The sequence below is a fragment of the Beta vulgaris genome, chromosome 2 (assembly GCF_026745355.1).
Source record: "Beta vulgaris subsp. vulgaris cultivar EL10 chromosome 2, EL10.2, whole genome shotgun sequence".
NCBI lineage: Eukaryota > Viridiplantae > Streptophyta > Magnoliopsida > Caryophyllales > Amaranthaceae > Beta > Beta vulgaris.
Genome location: NC_079203.1, coordinates 12,329,528 through 12,340,715, shown reverse-complemented (window position 1 = coordinate 12,340,715; position 11,188 = coordinate 12,329,528). Strand labels below are relative to the sequence as shown.

Here is an 11,188-nt window from a genome sequence, read left to right as displayed (position 1 = left end):
TTAAATTTATAAAACAAAACGCTCATGTGCATTTTTATGTGTTATTTGTTTCATTTACATATTTATAAATTTATATATCACGATTGTAAGATTGTTGTAACAAAGGATTTTTTACGTAATATAATTATACATTTAATATTCTTTCGACTTTAAATGAATGGATTAAAATAGTTATGGATTCAATAAATTTGGAATAAAACAACGGTTTAATAAACGAAACATTTTTCGTGCATTATGTACGAGTACAATCACATCCACATAAAACCTCCCGTGCATTATTGCACGGGTTAAAAACTAGTAGTATAATATATAGCTTAAATCCGACTCGATATGCGAACAATGATCCATAATGAATCCAATTTGTGAAATTCCAATCCATAGATTTGAAAATTCCGAATTCAAATAGCTGGGGATCAGATATGAAATTCGGAAAATGCAATTCAATCGATCTGACTCATTGCCATTGCCATTTTAGAGCATTTTATTTAACCTAAAATGGACAAACATAACTGTAGCATTATCGAGTACAATATTATATTGCCACAGAGTCACAGACGCCATTCAGACATGCATTCCAGCTTCTTATTTACGTACATCAGGTATCATGCCGAGAAAACTACACTCTCGCTTATGCATCTATATGTACATAAAATAAAAACTCCGGAAACAATCCAAAGCAAAAACAAAACACCAAGTTATACAATTACAGACAACAGCAAAGTGAAGAGATCGTAATGAAAGAACTGATTAAATCATCTTCGATCTCATAGTGAAATTGCTTTTAGTTTTCGTCTCAGTATTCTTAAGGAGCCAGCCAAGGCAAAAGAAGAACATGGCTTGCCTCTTTTCCAAGTGAGTTGCGAGATTACCCTCATAGTAAAGCCATCAAGAAATCCTCGATCATTAGTTCTAGTCAAATGATTAGATGTTAAGGCAAACCTTCTTGTTCCATAAGAAGAGAGAAAATGACCCAACACAAATTGGGTCATCATGTGTTCTCTTGAAAATTTTGTGACCTAGATAAGGCTGCTGGATTTGCTTCCAGCACTGGAGAGGTCTCCATACGAGTATTCCCTTCACGCTTTGACTGGAATGCCTTAAAAAGTCCAAAACCCCGACCTATAGATTCCGGTTTCTCGTTATTCTTGATCCCCAAGGTACTCCAAATAGAGCTCTTTGCAGCTTCTCCTGGATCATCAATCCTCAAGGTTTTCGGTATCCAAAGAGATCTCTCGGAACTGTTCTCCTCCACCTCTTTATCCTCGGAGTTGGTCGAAGTGAGCATATTGCCATCTCGTGAATGCTTTCCCAAAGGAGAGGTTGGGGCAGAGCTTGGATTTGAATTACTCGGAGGAGATGGTTGGGCAATCCAGGGAATATTCCATGCTCCTGGTACAGCACAGCCCCAGTAAGCAGGTGCGGGATAAAAAGGCATGGCAAAGCCATTGGGGCAGAAGGGTGGAGCTGCTACTGGTGGGCTCCATTGAGTGGAGTTCCAAGGATAAGGCCAGGGTGCCCCGGGGTAGCATGGAATTTGAGCTGGGAAGGGAAGGCAATTTTGAGCTGCTGGCTCATTTGGTGCTGCTGATTTGCTAGCATCATCCTTTGAATTTGATCCATCATCATGGTTAACTCCACTTTCCAAGCCTGCAAAGGGAATGGAAACTTTCAAATCCTCTGGTTTTTGGAATGCATTAGGTGGGCAGTTCCTCACTGGTTTCTCTGCAAGGTTCAATATTGATGCCATAGATTCACAAAGGGGTGAATCTGAGCTGAATGTGAGGACCATGCCATTATTTGGCAGTGCAGGGTGCAACCCATTAGGAATTTCAGTCCGAGCATTCTGGAGTGCTTCTGGGATGGTGATGTTCCGGTAATGAGAGGCTGAGTTCTTGTTCTTGCGGCGGCCAGCACCAACAGGCACATTCCTCATTGTACCACCAGCGGTCCAATATCTTTGGCAATTTTTGCAAAAGTGTCGAGGCTGGTTGACATTGTAATTGTTGTAGTAACAGAACTTGGTGTCCATACTATTACACCGTGGGCATGGAAGTATCTTATCAGGTTTCTTTGGAGTTTTCTCTTGGGAAGGACTTGTCTCAGCCTTTTCTTCTTCTGACTTTGATGATTCCCCTGCTTCCTTTTCATCAACATTAGATAATGCCTCTGGAATATCGGGGGTTACTAATGACGCTTCTTGACAAATACTCTTATCTGAAACCTCAGGTGACACTCCATTTTGTTTTGTCTGCAATGTATTCCCATCTTCGTCAACCTGATTTGATGAAAATTTAAGAACAAATATTAGGACCCATCAACAAATATTAGCTTCATAACATGATGCATGTCAATTTTAGCGGTCCCTTTTCCCCCTTGGGGGAGTTACTTATAAGCCACCAAGACATTTTAGGAAAACAATGGAGTGCTTAATGCAGCTTCTCCAACTACAGATATACAGCTTTTTTCTTTCTCTGTTATTACCATTTACTCCTTATTGTCCTCCAGCCTTTTCAAGGGTAATTCAGTCAAGTAATAGCATTTAAACTCCTTGTAGTAGGTATTGAACCTGTGTGCCTAAACCTTAAATGGACTATAATTTTTTAATAAAGGGAGTATCAAAATGTTCACCAAAAAAAATCAAACATACAATGGAACGTGAACTCATTTTGAGATAAGACAACGAACTCGGATGATATTTTGCAACGTCAGAAACACCCCGGATCTACACAGGAATTGTTCAGCCTAAATAAACTAGTAGAAGACCTTAAATTTAATATCTCATCACACAATTGATCTAACATAACTGCTTCAATTCTAAGTCATTGGGTGTGAAAATATTTCTTTAGATATGTTGTAGTAGGTCAATCATTCAGAAAGATTCATAAAGTGTAATTGCTTGGATATGGACACACGGTACATAAAGAAAAAAAAGAATAAATGCTAGTAGGGTGAAATTTAGAAGTGATGCATTACCATAGCTAGGGAACATTTCACTTTTAGAGAATCCATCATGATGGCATAATCTAGTTGTTTCTTTTGTTCCAATTGATCAAAGATGCTCATGGTAAACAAGCCCAACAGAGTTTCATTTGGGCGAAAAAAGACCCCATGTTAGTGAAGCACCAATACCAACTGTTTCTCTTTAGTAATCAGTCTAAATGACCAACAAACAATACGAACATCAGGGGAAAAAACATTATATCACCATATGCTCAGACTTCCAATAATTAACAAATGAACCCTTTGATTTCTTAGTAAATTCTACAGTATTCATTCGTAGCAACCTCCTTTTCGCAGGACTGCTCCATGACACCTTCCTTCTCACTTTAATTATCCTACTTCATCATAACAGAATACCTAGTATATAATCTCTCATCTTTCTAATAAGCAGTTGAGACCAAAGATTTCTTCTGTCTTTCCATAAAATAATCAGGTAGTTTCTATACAATACAGTTGCACATACCTTAAAGAGAAACCTCTACTAGCTAAAAAAAAACTCCAACCAGACTAAAACAAACAGGAAATGAATACAAATCAAAAGAAAAGGTGATTTGACTCAACTCAATATAATTATAAAAAAAAGAACTCTTTTACTCACTATATTCAGTTTCAAGGTTTATCGGGATTCAGTTCTCGTTTACTTCACATGAACAGGATTGACACACCCTAACATATTGTGGATTCTCCTGTGAAGAGAAGAACAATGCTATATTGCTGCAGTGGCCTAGCTCGAATCAGTTCCGCAATATCTAACTGAGAAATAAACAATACAGAAAACTCAGCCAGAATAAGGCAGCCTGCTTGAAATACTGCTGATAAGCTAGAGTGGAAGGAAGAGAAGTGAGCAGGGGGAAACTGTGCAGGAAACTGCGAGGAAAAGGACCAGAACAAGGGAAGATAAAAAGTAAGCACAGGAAAAGTTGGTCCAACCACCGAAATCCGTTGAGGGGTTCCGTTTCTAACAAAAATCATAAAAGGTAACAATTATTTTTAAGGTAGATACTCACAAAATATGTGTTCTACAAAGTTGTGTTACACAAATCTTCTCTATAATGGTAACTGAGGTGGAATCGAAATAGACGTTAATTAAATCTTGCAATGATTTTAGAACCCAGTCATTCCCCTTCCAGCTTTAAATCTACGTTCATGGATTTCACCATTTTGCATACTATACATAGATACACTACTCTACGTCCACCACCCTATTACATCTAGGCTTCTCTGACGGTGAATATAACTACTATGTCTGCAGTCAATTTTTCGTGCAAACTATTTAACATCAGATTCCACCAAATGTATCAGCAGCACATACACTGCTTATCATTTACCACCAAGACAACCATAACATCCATACATAATGTGTCTAAGACACTTGTACCCCTTACTGAACAAGCACTCACCAAGTCACCGCACAGCTCTGACAACGATAAAACAATACTTCAACCTGGAAAGATAGTATCGTCTTCAACCACTAGAATCTATGAAAAATCCTTGTCTACAGCCAATCCCAAGATCCGCTCTCATATCTGCGTCAACACCTACAATGTATTCCCCTCTAAGACATAGGGCTAGATGGGGGTAACACAGCAATTTGGAAACTAAGAGGCACTCACCAGTCACCACCTATGTTTTAATCAACATTAAAACTTACAACTGACAATAAACACTAAATTCCTCAAGAACGGTCGATTTTAAGAATCATAGTAAGGCATGATGCAGCCCTCCCTCTTTATGTAACATATCACCACTTTTTGAGTTTTAGCACTTCTTAAAAGTCTCTGCCTCCACCATTGATTAATAAGTTTTCCAAGAGCCCAAACCTTAATAGTCGAAATTCGTTGTCGATGCCCCCCAATCCCTAATCACAAGGAAATCAATGAACTGTTTCCATGGTATAATCTTCAATGCTAGACGTTGTTCTCAGGTATAGTGACTCAATCAAGCAGTTCACTTTAACAAATCTCTAATACAAAAAAGGTAAACATTACTTGAGACAAACTCTAGACTGTAGAACCAACAAAGGAAACAACTACAGAAGAATCATGAATAAACCCACCTTCAAAATTCATCAGAAAAATTGCAGAAATCACAAGGAACTTTTATTCACATCACATAAAATAAATCTTCCCATATTGTTGTAAAAATTCTAGTACCCAAAGGAAATATAAAAAAAATCCACTAATTATAACCCAAAGTTCATACCAAAACCTCACCCACCCTCTACCTCCAATAATAAAATGAACACATTCATCAAAAAAAAAAAAAAAAAAAAAAAAAAACCAGCTAATAATCCAATAAATAATTAAAACCCTAATTAAAAAATTTGAAATTTAATAACCATGAAACTTTCTCAACAACATTCAAAAATCATGAAGAACACAAAAAAAAAAAAGTGAAGCAAATGTAATTCAATTGCAAACACAATGATTACCTTATGATTTTCTCTCTCCTCGAAAACTGTATCTTTAGAAATATGATCCTCTGTATTCGTGGAATCCGAGGGAATGGAATGATCATCATTATCATTATCATTATCATTATCATTATCTTGCAATGGAATGGTTTTGCCAAAGAGTTTTATTGCAGGGTCCGCCATTTTTATTATTGTTGTTGTTGTTGTTATTAATGATATTTATCTGAAATTCCGGGATTTGTGAAAAGGAAGAGAAAAGAAAAGAAAAAGTGTGTGTGCAAAAAATAAAAAGAATCTGAAAGTTGCTGAAATTTCGGTTTGGAGAGATCTGACACCCTCCGCTTTTGTGAGGGAGGTGAAGGTGTGTTTGTGTTGTGTGTGTCCGACAGGGAGAAAGAGAGAGAGGAATACGAATTTTGAAACTACTACTTGTAGTTTCAGTTTAGTAAACTGTAAAAGTCTGATTTGTGAATGTCCAAAAATGAAAACGGATAGAGATAGTCTGCTGGATTATGAATTTATGATTATAGTAGTACTAATGTTTGGATATGGTAACATTTTTTCATGTGTTTGTGTATTGCCAAAGGATATATGACGGTGAGGGAATGAGGGATGTATTAAAACATAGGTCATAGGTGGGATGGTTTGATCTATTGTTATTATTGGTTGAGTTTACAAATTTATCATACACGCGTATATACCGTAAGTATGGTTTATTCAATTTTAGTTTTTTGGTTATTATTTATATGAAACCATTTTGAATGAGCAAAATGTACTAAAAAACTGAGAGTTGCAAATGAGAAAATGAGCAAAAGTTAGTCTTGTGTATACCATGCACATGATACACCTAGCTGTATGATGAATGAACCTTGGTAGGTCATGTATAACAATATTGACACGTTTTAACTGTATTAGGTTTGGTTTGAAAGCTTCTAAAAATTATATGATTTTTGGGTTTTTTCTACTTATTTATATCATTGAACCTTTTATTTTACTTTCTTATTTTCTTCTCTTTAGACTTATATTACAAACGAGAGAAATTCTTAGACTTTAAAAGAATCAGACAAAAATGTAGAAGTTGGGTAAAACTTTTGTGGGAAAATTTATGTCTTCACTGTAAATTAAATATAAAGAACTTAAAATAAGAACATAAACGGATGACATAGCATTGACTTAACACTATTAGGGATACTTTATACTAGTAGAATAGCCTATAAAAAAAAAATTGTGGATAGCAGTAGTCAGTAGAGGTGGAATTTGATCCGATGAAACAGGTGGGGGATCCACGTCAGCATAGGAGAAGTGATTTTGAGCCACAAGCTGAATTTGTGGCGTTGAATATGGAGGGGATCTTTTTCCTCTTCCTCCCCACTTTTGTTACTTTAAAAGCCTTACAAAAAGCGGCCCTTTCCTAGTCAGCAATTTCTAGCCCCTTCTTTTCTCTCCATTCTGTGGCCCTTTTTTTAGCTAAAAAAGTTGCTGTGACTGTGAGCTGCCTTCTCATACAGCAAAAGTCAAATTTGGCAAAACTTGCCACTCTTACTTAAGCTTACATTTTCTATAGTTTGGCGTCATGTAATTGTCAAATTGGGCCAATTTCAAGTTTCAATGTTGGTCTTGCTTGGGGGTCATCTGGGTACGGATCTAGTCTATTGTAGATTAAGATCAGGTAATTACTTGTCCATAGTAAATATTTTATCTGTTTTTCTTAAGGGCAATGTTTTGACTTTTGCACTATTTATATACCTTACTTTGATCATATTATTTACTAATATATAAAAATAAAAATAATCATATTAAATGTTGTTAGATTTTGTTTTAATGAATATTTTCATAATACCAACTTTTTATAACTTTTACAAATATTAATGGTCAAAGTTGTGTATTGATAAACATAAAAGTCAAATTGTTGCACTTATTTAGAAACGAGGGTTAATATTTGGTGATAGCATCATGTGAGGTTATGTTGCCTTACAACTCAACTTACTATCTGGGTATGTTCGATAATACTGTCAACCTCCAATTTTTGGTTTTAAATTTTAATAATATTAACAGTCATATGATATAAGTGGTTTAATAAACTAAAATAAATCATAGTTATACTAATCCAGCCAATTTTAAAAATTGATAACAGAAACCCATAAATTACTTTTTCTACTTTTTCATATTTTTTGTTTTAGTTTTCAAAAAAGTTGAAATTGGACACAAATAAGATAACGAACAAGCCAATTGCTCATTTTACGCTTTTCCTCATTTAATTTTATATGCTCATTTTAGGTTTTGCTCATTTTATGGGTTTCTACTCATTTCATGCTTTGCTCATTTTTTTCGCTTATCTTATGGAATTTTGGCTCATTTTTTTAAGAGGTTCTCACCATAAAAAGATTCGCATTAGAACCTAACCCCCTGTGTGTGTGTGTGCGGGGGGGGGGGGGGTTGTACTATTAGTAGCAGTACTACTACTACTAATAATAATAATAATTTTTATTATTATTATCATCATCATTAATTTATCAGAAACTACTCCCTCCATAGCAGAGTAGTTTGAAAATTTCCTTTTCTTTTTGAAAATTTTAATTTAATCAGTCTCAACGATGGGCGCCCTAATGAAAAACAGTCTCAACTATCATTTTTTATTGTTCAATCCCAACTTTAATCCTCACTTTACACTGGTGGTTAGAGTGGATTGTTTAGTCACTAAACCGATAAAAAATCAATTAACCCTTATTTTCCCTTTTTTTTTATTTTTACCTGTTTCTTCAATCGTCTCTTTCAGTCTTTCTCTCTCCTCCCTCCTTCCTCCCCTTCCCCTACTACTCTAGCACCATCAAGCCACCACTACCCCCACCCGCAACGCCCATCCCTATCCTAACCCCGCCACCAGCCCAGTCCACCCCAAGCCCACCCCCACCCACCTAGCCCACCCCCTATCCCTAGCCTATGCCCCCACCCACCTTGCAGCCCTAGAAACACCCATACTGCCGCCGCTCACTCTCTGATCTTACCCCCCTCGCATCCTTCGCTCTCGCCTTCTCTTCTAGGTTTTTCGAAGGTGGTTTTTAAGGTGGTGAAGGTGTTTAGGGGGTGATTTCGAGGGTGGAGATGGTGTTTCGGGGAGTGAGGGAGGTGTGTTTGGGGGTGATTTCAGGGGTGAGGGAGGTGTTCCATGGGTGATTTCAGGGGTGAGGGAGGTGTTCCATGGGTGATTTCGAGGGTGGGGGAGGTGTTTCGGGGGTGATTTCAAGGGTGGGGGAGATGATAGCGGGATAGGGGAGGGGGTTTTGGGGCGGAGGAGAGGGTAGTTGAGGCAGGGGAGTGGTTTCAGGGGCAGGTGAGTGGTTTCGGGGGCATGGGTAATGGGTGGCGTAGGAGGGGGATCAATAGGGTTTTGGGGACGAGGGGAGATGGTAGCAGGGGAGCTAAAGGAATTTTGGAGACGAGGGAGAGGGTGGGGGAGTGGGGATAATTAGGGGAGGGGGTTAATTGGGTGGCAGGGAAGGAAGGAAGGAGGAAAGAGGAGGAAAAAGATAGCAAAAAAGAAAGAAGTTTTTGTCAAAAAGTACCTAATAATACACAAGTTTCGTAGGGAAGGACCTAATAAATTTTTTTTGTCTAAAAAGACCTATTAAAATACTCTCGATTGTTAACAACAACCATTTTATGAATTTCACGCCAAAATTCCATATTCCGACGTTGACTTTTTTTAACTCCAATTGACTCTTTCGATTCTTTCTTTCTGTCTTACAGCTCACTGCTCTAAGCTCATCTATAATCAACGCCGTAATTTGGTGTTGTGGCCTGAAATTTATAAAATGGTTGCTATTAACAACCGCAAGCATTTTAATAGGTCTTTTTAGACAAAAATTTTTTTATTAGGTACTTACTGACTAAAAAAAAGTTTACATGCTACAACAGGTATACAACCTGATGGAACTACTATTGTAAAATACCCTTCAAAGTTTTGACCGAACCATAAAAAATAATAGTTGGAACTATTTTTGGCAGGGGGTCTATAATTGGGACAGATTAAATCAATTTTTCCTTATTTTTGTCCCAATTCAGGGACAACTTCATCCTTTTCTGGTTCAACCCGAACATCATTAGGCATATCTGGACCATCATACTGTGTTCCACTCCTAACAGTGATGGCATTGACAACATCTCTTGGTTGCAATGGTTGTGAAGGTAATGAACTGGATGACCTACTAGCAGAAGAACTAGCCAACTTAACTAGTTGAGTCTCTAACATCTTGTTATGTGTACCCAAATTTTCCAGTTGAGGCTTTTGTATATGCTTGAAAAGCATCAAAACCTTTTTGCGTCTGAAACATCATGTTTTTTAACTCTATCATGGATGGGTCAATAGGGGGAATGGGTTGTTGTAGAGCTTGGTACTCTAAAAGCCAGAAGGAGCTTGTTGTTGAGGTTAATATTGTTGAACTTGACTTGGGGGCACATATGTTTGTTGAGGTTTAGGATTTAATACATTATTACTCCTATATGAGAGGTTTGGATATTTTGCAATCCTGGGTTATAAGTGTAGAATAAGGATTGAACTCAAACCTGGGTTGTGACTGAAAATCACTAATTGTCTCACAGTAGCCCCATACATTAGAAGATAGGAGATCTATGGTTTATGAAAATATGAGTATGATAATGCTATAGTTTTAATGATGTTTCATGATTATTATTACAATGATGTAATGTAATTATGATATTTGAAACATGATGAAGTAAAGTGAAAGATCGTTCTTGGCAAGTATGTGGGCACATAAAGTGTCACTATGATGTGAACGCCTTTCTGGCAATATGTGTTTAGGGAGACATCCCTATATGTGATATGTGATATTTGCCAAGTTACCAATGTAATAAAACAAGATGAAAAGATAATGAAGAAGATTATGATATATTTGTGAAATGATCATATATGTTTATGAAATATTTTTACTATTTCTCTCCTCCCTGTTTGCTAACAAAATGAATTAAAATGTTTTACGATGTTAGAGTAGTATGTGATTGAGCCTCGGCTCATGAAGTTTTATTTTCTGTTTTAGGTACTGATGATGATAACGGGATGGCGTAGATGTGAGGAGTTGTTTAGTTTTAAGTTTTATTAAAGCACTTATGGTTTAGTTTATGTCAAACTATGTTAGTTGCTAAGTTTCAACTTTAGTCTTTATTAAATGGAGAATTATGATGCTTTAAGTTATAATATGTTTAAGTTATGAATTTATGTTAGCCTTATGCTTTACACTCGGGAAGTACGGCGGTAACGCACATACAAAGCCTCTAGGTTCCGCTGCTAACGACTCTCTAATTAACCTAATAATGATGATTAGAGGTCGGGGCCCTACACGTCGTGTATCTGCATCAACTCTAGTATAGGAAATCTGACACAAATACCATTAGTCTAAACCATGATGAGGAAAAAGGCGTTGTAGATCCTTGAATCTTTCCCAAGCTTCATACAATGACTCGCCAGGATCTTGGGCGAAGGTCACTATCGTGTGACGCATATTCGTAGTCTTTTGGTAAGTTGACCACTTGATAAGAAAGATCTTTGATAGTTCAGCCCAAGTGGTGATGGTGGAAGGCAACTTATTATACCAATACAGAGCTTTGTCCCGCAAAGAAAAGCCAAACAAAATTAGTTTCATCTCATCGACAGTAACACCAGGCTGTTTCTGAGTAGCACAACATTGTAAAAATCCTTGCAGGTGCTGATTTGGGTCTTTAGATGGTAACGCTGCAAACTGATTATTCTGAACCATATTC

At 37.0% G+C, this 11,188-nt stretch overlaps 1 protein-coding gene across 2 annotated transcripts; it reads right to left on the bottom strand.

Moving 5' to 3' along the window:
• Positions 1 to 457: 457 nt before the first annotated feature.
• On the bottom strand, positions 458 to 5,976 carry LOC104906222 (cyclic dof factor 2). Of its 2 annotated transcripts, XM_048638383.2 has the most exons (3): positions 5,432 to 5,569; positions 2,974 to 3,154; positions 458 to 2,275 (listed from the first exon to the last, which is right to left on the bottom strand). In XM_048638383.2, the coding sequence occupies exons 2-3, from the start codon at positions 3,061 to 3,063 to the stop codon at positions 989 to 991; spliced, it is 1,377 nt and encodes a 458-aa protein (XP_048494340.1). In that variant the 5' UTR covers positions 3,064 to 3,154; positions 5,432 to 5,569; the 3' UTR covers positions 458 to 988. The 2 variants fall into 2 exon arrangements, with proteins under 2 accessions (XP_048494340.1, XP_010693252.2); XM_010694950.3 differs by lacking the exon at positions 2,974 to 3,154 and having other exon boundaries at positions 5,432 to 5,976.
• Between the last annotated feature and the right edge of the window lie 5,212 nt (positions 5,977 to 11,188).